The sequence below is a fragment of the Podarcis tiliguerta genome (genome assembly GCF_965153285.1).
Source record: "Podarcis tiliguerta genome assembly, chromosome: 7".
Taxonomy (NCBI): Eukaryota; Metazoa; Chordata; class Lepidosauria; order Squamata; family Lacertidae; genus Podarcis; species Podarcis tiliguerta.
In genome coordinates this window covers 33,643,504-33,657,471 of record NC_139540.1, presented here as the reverse complement: position 1 = coordinate 33,657,471, position 13,968 = coordinate 33,643,504, and the positions used below count along the sequence as shown (strand labels likewise).

General features: G+C 42.1%; 1 protein-coding gene across 2 annotated transcripts in view; it reads right to left on the bottom strand.

The window, feature by feature from the left end:
• ARFGEF1 (ARF guanine nucleotide exchange factor 1) overlaps window positions 1–4,325 on the bottom strand; it is a 63,966-nt gene extending 59,641 nt beyond the window's left edge. The window contains exon 1 of one of the 2 annotated variants that reach the window (XM_083450887.1): window positions 3,425–4,325. In XM_083450887.1, the coding sequence (XP_083307013.1) occupies window positions 3,425–3,548 (124 nt within the window). In that variant the 5' untranslated portion in view covers window positions 3,549–4,325. The remainder of the gene's footprint in view (window positions 1–3,424) is intronic. The other variant, XM_083450888.1, reaches the window with a different exon arrangement.
• Between the last annotated feature and the right edge of the window lie 9,643 nt (window positions 4,326–13,968).

Here is a 13,968-nt window from a genome sequence, read left to right as displayed (position 1 = left end):
TTGGGGGGTCAATACAAATGGCCTATTTCAAATGCAAGCATTTGAGTAAGACTTTTTGTTCTATAAACAAATAAGATATACGGAGCACTATAGCTGGGAATGCTTCCTGGAGAAGCACCTCTAAATGAATTATAGTTGTGCACAAATAATTGTGTTCTTGTACAAGTTGTAGTGAAGTGACTGATGAATTATGATCCTGGAACAGCCATGTTCTTTTGCAATTCAATTTCAGTTGAGTTATTTCAAAACAGTTGCTCCTGCTATTCCTAACCAGTCATTCTAACCCTGTGAATAAGGCATTCTACTTCATTATTATTGCCTATAAACAGCTTTTCAGGCAATATGCCTGCCAAAGCAGTTGGCCACCACATGGCTGGTTATTGTTATTATTATGGGGTATTATATTTATTTATACCCCATCTTATTCCCTGACAGGGACTAAAATTCATTAAAAGCAGCCAGTTTCCAAAAGCCTGCTAGAGCCACTCTCTAGAGAGGGAGTTCCAAAGTCTGGGAGCAGCCACTGAGAAGGCCTTCTTCTGCATCCCTATGAAATATGCTTGTGAAGGTGGCAGCAGTGAGGGAAGAACATCCTTCAAAGATTTCAGAACCCAGGAAGGTTCATATACAGTCTTTCAGATAGATTAGCCTTAGAGCTAAGCCATACAGTCATAAGCAGCGCTTTGAAATGTGCCTGGAAACAGACCAGTAGCCAGTGAAGCTGTTCTAACAAGGAGTTGTATGCTTCCTATAACCAGCCCCAGTCAGCAATCTGGCTGCAGCTCTTTGAACCCAGTTGAAGTTTATGAGCACCTTTAAAGCCTGCCCCCACGTTAAGCATGTTCCAGTAATTCAAACAGGACTGGCTTGGTTTTTGAGCATGTGTACATTTGTGGGCTCTAGTTGAAATCTACTACATAATAAATAATGAACATTCTGAATAAATAAAAACCATACTACAGAGTTAAAATTCACAGCAAACAATAAACAGGAGCTAGTAAATAATAAAATGGACAAAGCCAAAGTCAAGCTCAGATGAATCAGGAGTTATGGTATTAGTTCTATGTCATCACAGTGCCTATAGTGAATAGGTAACAAACGAAACCAGTTTTAAATCAGTTCAGTTCAAGTCTGTCTTGGATGTTTTATGAAATATCAGATCACAAAAAGAACATCTTGCATAGATTTACAAATTATTCTCCATTTGTGATGTTTATGTTCTGTGTAAATTACCAAGTCACACTAACCTAGAATTTGAGTTAATCACTCCATTGCTGTTTATACTTCCAGCCATTATTCCAATTTTCCTAAGGCCTTGCTCATGTTGATCTGACAGGTCTTTGTTTAAACAGCAACAGATCCTGCATGAGATCTACCTATTTACTTATTTATTACCAGTATTTGTATGCTGACTTTCAGGGCCTCTCAAGGTAGCTTGCATTCAAAGTTAAAACTTGACATATCAATAATATCAAAGCTAGAGGGGGGAAAGCTTTACAACAGAGAGCTGCCCAATATGTCAGTCCGCATAATGTGTATATGTACAAATGCTCTACAAGAATTGAGGCCTGAGAGGCAGAGATTGGTCAAACAATGATTATAACTACTATACAATAGAGCTCTGGCCTTGACTGGAGTGTCTTGCATACAAATAAATACTGTATTGTTGGCCTCCTGATTTTTTCACTATTAATGCAAAACAAGTAAGTGGTAAAGGCAAATTTGTAAGGTAAATTAAAGGGCCTTTTATTCACTTTCCCCCTCAGGCCTTGCATTAGAACTAAGTTTAATTTTTAAGAATCTACTGCAGCTATACTGGTCTGTGAGGTACAGAGGCAGTAATACAATTCAGTATAGAAAAGAGAACACAGAAACTGTTAAAATCACAAAATTGGTTAATGGCAAACCCACAAGTGTGAAAATAATTGCCCTAATCCAGCTCTAGTCACACACAAAATGTGGGTGGTGCTGCATATATGATTGCACATCCCAATGAAACAAAGTAGTTGAGCTGGACATCCAAATTAATATGTAGATGTAGCTCTGGTTTGGGAATAGATTCTGACTCAGAGAAGGGATGCTTACATGTACAGATCTCTTACTCTGGATCAGATTATAAAAGACAAGCAGTAAACTAAGATGATTGCCATTTTCTTTAAATACACACATTTGTGAAGTGAATATTATACAAACAAAAGTTAAGGTAAAAAAACCCACCACACTGTAATATATATTTCCACAATTTCAAAGATGAGGGAAAATGACTTGCCAATTGTTATAGATCTGACAAGTATTTTACTTCCCTGCTTTTAAACTCAGTCCATGGATGCATGGGTCAACTCAGTCCATAGATGCATTTATTTATTTTTGCCTTCTCTCATATAATAACTGTGTATCAGGTTTTCTATGTATTTAGCAGCTCTCATTTTTATATGTAAGCTGCCTTGAGTCCTGACAGGGAAAAAGGTGGAGTATAATTAAATATATAAAAACAACAACAATGTCCTAATAAAGCGATTCAATTGTCTCTGAAAACTTCAGTGGAAGGTTAAAGCCCCAGTCTAATAACCTGGACATGTAGCTCACCTTGTCATTCCAATATTTCCTTTTATTCAGAATGAAATAACCACATGATACATGAAAGAAACTCCTCCACCCAGCGGCGTTATTTTTCCTGGGCTGATGTATTATAAAAGACTCCTTGTACCACTGCATCCCTCCCTGCTGTCATTCTCCCTCGCTACACAACAGCCTCTCAATTCAAAGAGCAGGCATCAATTTTAAATGTTGACAGGGTGTCACTGTCCCTGTTTTCCACCGTCCGCCTCTCTTCGGCTTCCGTCCTCGCCTCCTCCTCCTCCTCCCGCCCGTCACCTGCTCCCTCCTTCCCCTCCCCGGCGGCCTTGTTCTTCCAGGTCAGCTCTCTACACACCTTCTCTGCCTATTCATGCAGGGTGTGTAGGTGCGCCAAGGAGGCAGCGAAAGAGAAAAGCCGTGTGTCAAGGCAACCGCCTGCATTTCCTTGTCAACAAAGCCAAAGCTTCCCAATAACGCACGCGCCTTCAGCTCCCCCCCCCAAAAAAAACACACCGCACGGGGGACAACTTCCCTCCCCGAGACTAACGTAGCGCACAAACACAGGGCCTTTCATCTTCTCCCACCGCCACGTCCAAACCTCACCACAAAGGCCCGCCTCATGCATCAGCACTAACCTCCTCTCCCCGAAACCTGCTCCGAACAGCCGCCTTTTGTCGCCCCGCTCGGCGCACCCAGCCAGCCAGCCACTCCTCTCCCTTCCCCGGCCAGCCTCGTCCCCACAATGACAGCTGCCCTAATCCAGCGCAAGGCCCCGGCCTGCCTTCCCTTCGCCTCTGCAGGTGCCTCGGGCTCCCTACCCTCGCTCCCCGCAGCTCCCCAGATTTACCTAGGGCCACCTCGCAGGCTTTGCGCAGCTGGGAATGGTGCGCCTTCTTCACCTCCTTGTCGGCCAGGATCTTCTCCAAGGCCCGGGTCAGGAACATGTTTTTTGTCTTCTTCCCCTCATACATGGGGACGCAGGGAGAGAGGGGAGAAGAGGGAGCTGGTTCGGTGCCTCAAGCCGCAGCTGCCCGGGCGGCACCCCTGGCGAAGGAGCCCCAAGCGCAGCTTCTTCCCACCTCCGGGCTGGGCTCGGGCAAGAGCGGCGACTGCGGACCTCGCTCGGGGTGGGGGGAAAGGAGAACTGGCCCTCCGGAGAACGCGCAGCCCTCAGACCCGGCTGGCCTCCGCCTCCATTAGCAGCAGTGGCGGCGGCGGCAGAGGCGGCAGTAGGAGCAATAGCAGCGGCGGCGGCAGCAGCAGCAACCTCCTCCTGCGCTCGCCATGTTGGAAGGAAACGACGTCAAGGCCGCCGCGGCCCGAGTGGCTGCAGAGGAGGAAGCGGCAGCGGCGGCGGCTGCTGCTGCTGTTTCTCCAAGACCGGGAGGAGGCGCAGCCGCAGGGAGCGAGCAACACCAGCAGCAGCGCTGGCGAGGCTGAGCCGGGACGGGCGGCCGGCCCCGCGCTACAGGTGTGAGGAGGGGAGGGGCCTCGCCGCCGCCGCCTCCTGCGCCGGAGAGCAATGGGCGAAAGAGGGAAAGAGGCTGAGCGGCGCCGAGGCTGCAGACCAGAGCGCGCTCAGCCTCCCTCACAGAGTTCCTACGCGGCGGGGGCTTCTCTCTCCTTTGCCCCTGTCACTTCGGATTTCCCCTCAGACGCTTCCCGGTGCTGGCAGAGACTCCTTCCGGCTAGCCAAAGGAAGCTCGCCCGCTCTGCTTGTTACCTCGGATTGGAGCCCCGCCTTCTCCTCCATGCTTCCCTTCGGGCAGATATGTCTCACTGCTCGCTCTGTGGTGATGGGGCAAATCGCAAGGGGTTTGTCGGCCACTGTGCTTTTTTTTTTGTGGTCGTTTGAAGATTGCATAGAAATGACACTGACTGTGAACTCTTAACGTTTTGGAGACAAACCAAGAAGTGGAACCTTAAAGACTGTGATACAAACTTTTGTGGACTAGAGTTCTCTTTGTCAAATACATTATATACAAAATGATTTATCAAATATTTTACACACACACACACACACTTTATGTAACTAATGGTGGGTTGTGTTCCATAAAGAATTATGCCACAATATGTTGGGTTTGAAGATGCCACAATATACCTTATATATGTTTACTGTAACAGACTCACACAGCCATGTCACCTAATTTATTACTGGAAACTAAAGCCCATTACTTCAAAGTAAGTATGGCTGGGATTGCAATCAGGGTGAATGAACAAATGGAAGTTTCTTCATGTTGTTCAGTTAAGCCACACCTAAGAAAAAAGCTGAGAGATAGCCAGTACTGTAATCAGTTTACATAGCCCTAGCACCTGACCGAACTTCCTTAGGAAATCCTGTTTGCATGCTGTGAATCATGGCTTTACACCATGTGTGGATAACCAGACCTATCATCTAACCCTATAATTTGTGTAGTGGAATGACATTAAGAAAGTGGTAAAACCATTTTTAAAACATACCTGGATGCCACATGTTCCAGACTTGTTTTCTAGCATTTTCATTTAGCTGTGAAAGACATCAGCGAGCAGTGTGCTAGCGTACATGCTTTCAATACCAAAAGTCAGAGGTTCAATACCTGGCAGGTCTTCCTGTCCCCCTTTTTCAGGGCAAAAATTGAAGAGTGAGTTAATACAATTAGAATTAGAAGCAATACGAGTTAAACCAATTTATGTCATACCTGTTTTCCTACCCTACTTTTCTAGTTTTTGTATACTTTGCCAAAATCCTCAGGTAGAACTACACTCTGTGGATCTGCTTCTAGGTCTCACATTTAAAAGAGAGAGAGAGAAGCACCCACTATTTTTACATTTTTGTCATAATATATTAGGGAGTCTATCCAGCCAAAGTAAAGCGCTTTAAAATTTCCCTTTGAAATGTCTCTCTTTGCTGGGTCCATGCAGTTGCTAAAGTAGCTGCAGGTACATAGACAAAGCTGTTCCTCAAATAACCTGACACATTGTCCCTGGAAGCCTAGTTTAAATTAATCCACACACAATCACCCCTAGAACAGATACCCATGCTCCACTCTACAGGTATTTAATGATCCTTTTGGTCTATTTGTCTTAATTCTAGACTATTCAAGTTGTGCTCAAAATATAAAATTAATATACTGTGTATGCAATGTGAGGATTGCAATTTACACTTTTGGATAGGTAGCAATGCCAAAGAAACTTCAGTCATGCTTTAATGTTGTTTTTATTAAGTAGATTGACACTGCTTTTTAGTATATTTAATAAATTATATAGTATAAATACAATATAATGTAAGGCCTGAGTCACAGAAAATGTTTGTCAAAGTAAAAATAAGGAGTACCAATGTTATTAACTGCCAGCTTTTTTCTCTTTGACTGAAACACTTAAAATTATGAATTCTCTGAAATACTGAGATGCCATCTACAACTCGTGTGCCTGTGTGTATGACTGGCTTTTTACTTCCTTAAAGCCAGGGTTGTGAAAATATCTGTCACTGTTTTATAAGTCTAAAATGTCAGGGACCAATAGCAATTCTCATAAATGTTTGGCCTAAGAAAAATGAAGTGGTTAGAAGGCTCCTGGCCACTACTAGATGAACGTGGAAAAAATATAGGCTGTAAGTGACAGGCAATCACAAATAAAAGACCTTTATGGGGAGGGGGAGTAATTTTTGGCTTGATAGCATAGTACCTTATTTCTGCAAAATGCACTGTTGCTTTCCCCTGCGGTTGTCTTGACCCTATCAGTTGTCCCTGTGTTAACAATTCATGGCCAGAATCCAAAACAATTTGTGATGTGACTCAGGGGGTCTGCTATACTTTAAAAGAAAATGTGTTTTTTTTAATAATCCCACTGGGTCTAAAGAAATCATTGGATCAATGCCTATGGATGTCTGGCCTTGGCTATGGACTGGATGAAGCTAAAGCTGAAGCTTAATACTGTTAAGACTGAAGCGCTCTTCATAGGCGGTTCCCTAGACTGGATGGGTGGGCCATGGCTTGTTGTGGAATGGATTGCACTCCCTCTGAAGTAGCAGATACTTCTGGATCCATTACTGTTGTTTGAAGCTCAAGTGACTTCAGAAGTGTGAAGTGCCTTCCATCAGCTTCAGTTGTGTCGCTATCTGGACAGGGATAGCCTAACTTCTGTAGCCTATGCCCCAGTAACTTCTAGGTTAGCCTACTGAAATGTGTTATATATATGGCTGCCTTTTTAAATCGTTTGGAAACTGCAGCTGGCACAGATTTTAGTGGTCAGGTTGCTTCATGGGTCAAGATGGTCTGAGCACATGACACCAATCCTTGCTTGACAGTATGGTTTGGAAGGGTGCAGTATGTCTGCTCACTTCTGCCTTCAGTCAATCACCACACCCACTCTTCCTCACCAGTATGTTTATCCAGGGGCAGGAGCAATTACTAAAGGAGCCATATTAGACTCCCTAAGATGTAGCATCAATGGGAGTGAGCGAATAGTGGAGGCAAGTAGAAGCAATGCTGCAGCTTTAATGGCAGGACATTGGTCCATGGAGTGGGGGGACTCTAATGGCAGCAGCGTCAACAATGGGCACATTAATCTTTAGCCAATCTCTCCCCCTCTCTTTTAAAGCAATTTAGGCAGAGCTTGATTAGGTGTCACTGTGGTTATTGGAAGGAAATTACTCTGCAATTACCAACTGGTTTTGACAACGAGCTATTATATGTGGTGTATGCAGTTTTACATATCCAGTGTTGGCAAGCTTTTTGTTTTGTTCTGGTACATCTGCTGGACCATCTAGTCCTGTATCCTGTTACCACAGTGGCCAACCAGATCCCTGTGGGAAGCCTGCAGTGGAGGCAAAAAATTGTGGATTTCACATTAAAATATCGAGACAATGTATCTTTACAATATATTTGCAACAGCCCTAGGCTGAGTTAATATGCATACATAAGCAGGAATTATTGGCAATAGATTGGGGAGGGGATTGCAGGGCCCTGATCCATGTATGGCATATCAGGCCCAGGATATTAAATTTGTCACCACTGTTGTGGCAACATGGGGGGGGCAGGGTAAATCACCAAGAGGTATTCATACAATCATAGAATCGTAGAGTTGGAAGGAATCCCAAGGGTCATCTAGTCCATCCCCTGCAATGCAGAAATCTCAACTAAAGCATCCAAGACAGATGGCCTTGCAGCCTCTACTTAAAAACCTCCAAGGAAGGAGAGTCCACAACCTCCTGAAGCAGACTATTCCACTGCCGAAAAGCTCTTACTGTCAGAAAGATTTTCCATATTTTTTTGTAACTTGAAGCCATTGGTTCGGGTCCAATCCACTAGAACAGGAGAAAACATGCTTGCTCCATCTTCCCTGTGACAGCCCAGTAGATATTTGAAGATGGCTGTCTTGTCTCCTCTCAGTCCCTTTTCCAGGAGAAACATACCCAGTGCCTTCCATTGTTCCTCATAAGGCTTGGTTATCTTGGTTGCCCTCCTCTGCACACATTCCAGCTTGTCAATATCCTTAAATTGTGGTGTCGAGAATTGGACAGTATTCAGGTGTGGTTTGACCAATGCAGAATAGAGTGGTACTATTACTTCACTTGACCTGGACACAATATTTGAGTTGATGCCGCCTAAAATAACATTAGCATCTTTTGCTGCTGCATCACACTGTTGACTCATGGTAAGCGTCTGGTCCACTAAGACCCTTAGGTCCTTTTCACGTGTACTGCTAGTAAGCCAGATATCCCCAGTGCTATTTTTTATAGAAAAAGAGGTGCCGGAATTTACTATGAATGCCTCCCTCATTCTCTTAGAATGGCAATGGCTCCCACCTGAGAGGTGCCAGAATTGAGTTCTGGTGAGTTCCAGATGAAATAAAGCCATCTAGTTCTTCCTGCCTAAATGCAGATGTTTACAGTTGTCCCTATTGAAATTCATTGTTAGTTTGGGCCCTGTTCTCCAATCTGTTAAGGTAATTTTGAATCTTCTGCAGCATTAGCTACCCCTCCCAGTTTGGTGTAAACTGCAGAGTTGATAAGCATCCCCACAATTCCTTTGTATTTATAAAGATGTTGAACAACAACATGCTGGCTCAGAATGATGGGAGCTGTAGTCCAACAAAAATATGAAGACCCATAGTTGGAGAAACTTGATATATAGGATTCACTACATAGAATTCACCATTTATTCCTCATATTTTAAAAATCCTACTTCTTTATAAACAGAGGACTGTATCCAACAAAGTTTTACTAGAATAGACTTATTTAAATTAATGAACCTAAGTTAGTTGTTTCCTTTAATTTCAGTGGGCCTATGCTGAGTAGGAGCAACATTGGATACAACCCAAAATGCCTGTGCCCACACTCCACAGTAAGATTTAAATGGTGTATGTTGAGTTTAATGATCCAGTTATTAGATTGCAAAATAATTTTGGATATTGAGTGGGGAATACTGGATTTTTTACTTACCGGCACAAAGCACATCTGAAGATTTCTGAAGCTGACGTGATGTTGCCAGGATAAAATATATGGATGTCTTGTAGAGCGGAAACTGATTAGGATGAAAATTGGAAGGTGAAAGAAAGGGGAAAATGCAAGTCATATTCACGCTTAGCAACCCATTTTTCTATGTGCAAATTCTGTTTGCGAGACTCCTATGCATTTCTTTGAGGTATTTTCAACTTGATTTTAATAATTATTTTGCTATTTTAATGAACTAAAGTACAAAGAATTATGAAATACTGAATGAGAATTTAGCACAGGAAATATTTTTTACCCTTTTACTTTTTGGATTATAGTACTATGAATAACAAGGATGGTTTCAGCTGTTCATCCCCGAAGGCATTTTAATATCTTGGTAGAAAGCCTCAGATGGAGAGGTCATAAAGTCATGTGAATTAAGGTGGGAAGCAATGAGACTGGAGCAATTACCGCTTTTAACTGCAAAGAAGGGATATTTGGATCTGCATGATTCTTTCCTCCAGCAAGACCAGCTACTTATTTCCTGTCAAAAAATGCAATAACTGGTATCTCAACCTTCCCATTATTAACAGGTTGCATGGAAGGAATGAAATGTTTTAAATATGAATAACACAGGAGGTGGAATTGCATGGAAACTACAATAATTCTCGTCTAAAAAGAGATAATACAGGATCACAGCAATAACTCATCCAAGCACCTGATCTATCTAATACTAACCATTTAAAAATAATTTTTGGAAGAGCTGTTTGTTTTCCTGACAATAGTGTGAAAGCTATGCAAATACTATGATCACACATTTTGCCTGGTGTTGCATCGCAGTCCTTCAGAAATACATAAGAGATTTGCAAGCATACCTGGATGAGGATAACTCAATCACAGTTATTTATGGGCAAGGAACTTCCCGTGTTTTTGCAATGAGGTGTATGTAAGACTGCCTTTAAAGATAGCCCCAAAAACTACAGTAGGCCCAAAGAGAGCTACAAGATCATCAACTGTGACTGGGTATTTATGTCATATTATGTCAATACTTTATCAGCTGCACTAACTCCCAGATTGTTTCTGGGAACAGTTTACAATACTGCTTTCAATCTTTAAAACCATTAACTCATCCTTCCCCAGATGTCCTTAGACTATAAATCCCATAACCTCCGGTCAAAAGCTCATAGGAGACCTGCCAGCAGGACCTAAATGCAAGAGCAACTCCCCTCCTGTAGTTTCCAGTAACTGGTATTCAGAAGCATACTGCCTTCGACCAGGGAGCATAACCATTATGGCTAGTAGCCATTAATAGATTTATCCTTCATGGATATGCCTAATACTCTTTTAAAGCATAGGGGAAAAAACTTCACATTTGGGAAGTTAAAATCTGATTTACTTACAAAGTCTTCAAAGGTCTGGTTCATGTGCTCTTCCATACATCAGTCAGAAAAGTTGCACAGGCAGTTAAACTTACAAAAGTGGTAAGAGTGGCTGTTGAGAGCTATGTGGCACAGCTGGAGCAACCAGCTCAAGCCTCTTCACGCATTGATCTTCTGATAGGGGGACAATTGGCTTGATTACCTATTTCCTCCCAAATATTAGATAGAAGCAGAGAGCTAAAGTGAAGGATTATAAATTAAGATTTAACCAAAAGTTAGCAAAGTCTTGATGAGTTACTGAGTAAGGTTTCAACTCTGTATCTATTTACCTGATAGTAGCCTCCCCCCACCCTGAACATCATGAGACTGATACTATTTTTTTAGTTAGGAATTGTCCACTTTGCTTGCTACTGAGACCCATTTTACTTCTCCTGATCCCAGTCTGCAGGACTTTTCAATACTGAATCTCTTTGAAAAAATAAAATACTTTTCTTCATATATGTCCTTCCAGACAGAGTCACACATAGTTTACTGTTTGATATCTGCCTGTGTTATTGGAATATTCTCCAGAGATTGTGACCTTCTTGAAAACAGATGCTGCCTTGCTTCACTGACTGCGCAATCCACTGGTTTTATGAGTTGTTTTCTCATACAGAATCACTACAAACCATTCTAGTAACACCATAGTATTGTCATCCGTTTTAGGGTTTCTGTCAGCGTCAGAAATGCATCTGTGATGTCTGGAAATATAACACATGTCCCAAAGTGACATTTTGCTTTTCCCAGCAAAGAAAAAGGCCTGATCACACACATGAAGCATAGCCAACTCTTTGGCTGCATTTTGCATGGTATTTCATGTACTGCAATGTACCTGTGCATTTGCCCACATCTCAGGCCACTGGAACATATTGCAGGCTGGGCACAATGATGGCGACAGTGTGGACAATTTTGTGTTGCAACCCTTCCTCCCTACCCTTCCCCCTGTGCTGAAATTACAGAGTTTGTTGCAGATCCCGGATGAAAAAGAGGCTGATTACATTGAGGGTTAAACTTGGCAATGAAAAGGAAGAGCCCAGAGTGAAGACAGCATGCTAGCCATGATGGAGGCAAATTACTCCTGAGGGTAGCCTCACAGCTGCATATTATAGTGGATTAAAGAGTGCTTTTCATGTACCTCAAAAAAAGTGTGCATGCATTATCAAGACGCATTAGGGATCACATCAACCAAGCCACGTATCTGTGCTTTTCCAGGATAGAATGCAGACACTTGGAGCAGTCGGCTTGCTTTTAGCAACTGTATGATTTGCCAATTAAGTGCTACACTTGTACCATTACATAAAACATCATACAGTACACACTGTGCAGAAAGACATCTTGTTTCCGAGTGAAAGAGCCTGCGTAGGTATGTGAGAAAGTTCACATATTTAAAACAGGTTCAGGATTTTAATTCCACCAAAGGTTAAGATTTAGTATAGTGTTCAGATTTCCTCATTAGCTAATTTTTTTTTGAGGGGTTGAAAAGAAACGTAAGTGGGATGCAGTAATGGGTGATGATTTTGATTTTTTTTTTACCCTTTCTGACGATAGGTTCAACTCCAGCATGTAGTGATATTTCTAAGGAACAAGGCTACAAACTTCCCCATGCCCTGTGATTCTTTATGGTGAGACAGTGGTGCAGGATGAGGTGCAAAAGTCCCAATTCTTGGCAGCAGTTGTACCCCTTGCTTTTGCACTGCAATGTCTCCATCACGGCTGCTGTCATTCACAGTGTTGTGCTAGTGGTTGCTTCTCTTTTGCATGGTCCAGGTGTATATTGAATGGGTGTTACAACAGTTCTGCTGGAGTGGGATGGAGGAGCGCAGCTGAACTTCGCACTGTTGCATATGAAGGCCCAGAAGAGGAAAACACATAACCACCCAACAACTGTAGGTCACTTCCTACAGTGGATGATATTCTGCAGGAAGGAGAAGCACTTCTCAGTTTTTAAAACTAGACCTGTCATTTTAGGCACGTTTTATCAATTTTTCCCATTGACTCTGCAGCCAGCCCTTTGATCCTCGGTTTTAGAACAGTCTTCCGGAACGGATTACATTAGAAAACTGAGGTTCCACTGTATATTGATTTTAATCTCAAAATTATGTTTCCAATTTATAGATAGATGTTATGTATGTACCTCCCCACAATGAATTCCCCCCTCACTAGAAGCAATACATTTGGTGACATGTCTTCAACAGTTTGTTGGCATAAGAACACAATAGCTTTGCAATACCAGCAGGCTGGATAAAGGAGTACTTATCCTTCACCCACTTAACTCCAGTCATGTTTGTTCACATCTCAAAACGTAATAATCTGTAGTTAACATTTAAACCTGATGGTGCTTCTGCCTGCCTGAAACACAAAATGCATTCCAGTTTAGGAATCATAATAAGCTCTAATTCATTCATAATTTAAAGCAATATACAGCCTCCTTAGCAAAAGATGCACATATATTGAAATGTAACTGTTTAAAAAGGAGGTGTTGCAGTCTACCACAGGGATAAAATGGTTTAAGCCTTGTCTCCCTTAATGCTAAGTATGTAGTATAAGGCCAATAATAAATACTGTATTCTTTTAATTTACAACACACATGAGCTATCCCCACCATTGTTAATGTTGCATTTTTAATGTGCAAGGGCCCCTCCATGTACCTCAATGGGATTCTTTCAATTACTGATTTAATGTATTATTCATATGTAGACTCCCTGATGTCTTAATGGAGGGGCAACCCATCCAATAGGTGACCTGGCATTTTTCACCCAGGGGAGATACTTTGCAAGGGACTGCAACATGAAGACAGCTGGATGGTTCTGCCTGACTGCTCAATTTCTGTCAGTCAAGAAAAATGAGGAAAAGGCCTTCTGGTCCAAACACTCATCTGCTTTTTGAATAAAAAGGTGCTGTTGCAGTGCCTCCACTCAGAATTCATTTTTGTGTGTGCGCAGTGGTTTGGTTAGCCTGCGACTCTCCATGAGAGTCAAAGTTTTCCATTTTAGCTGGTTAGTAACTGATGAAAAATAAAAGGTGTCAGGGCACACATTTCTTCCTTCTGCCCATTGAAATGCTAAAAACGGCAGCCAATATCAGAGAGAGAAAACTATCAATTTTTTTTGAGGGTTTGCTCATATAAGTCTGTTCATTTTTAAGTATATTGTTTAAAAGGTATGTGAACACTCCTAGGGAAACTGCTGCAAATGATAAGTGATGAAGAACCACCAATCTATTAGGAAGTTATTTCTTCCGAATGCACTTTGGAGAGGATATTTTAACATAAAATTACATGTCAATTGTTTGATCAGGATTCCTCACTTGGCAAAATAATAGGGTTAAGTCCAAGTAGCGATGGTTGCCAACTTGAATGGCTAAAATATGATTATAAAAATTAACGGAGAAAAAGGCTATCAGTGACTACATGGTAGCTAAATTAATGAGGATGAAAGTGATGTATTTTTGCAGTTTGCAATTTAATTTTGCAAGCCAAAAGAATTGGGAATATATGTTACAGCCCGTCATGGGTGACCATCACTTCTCTTTCAGAATCACAGCAGCAGTAATATCAGGCAA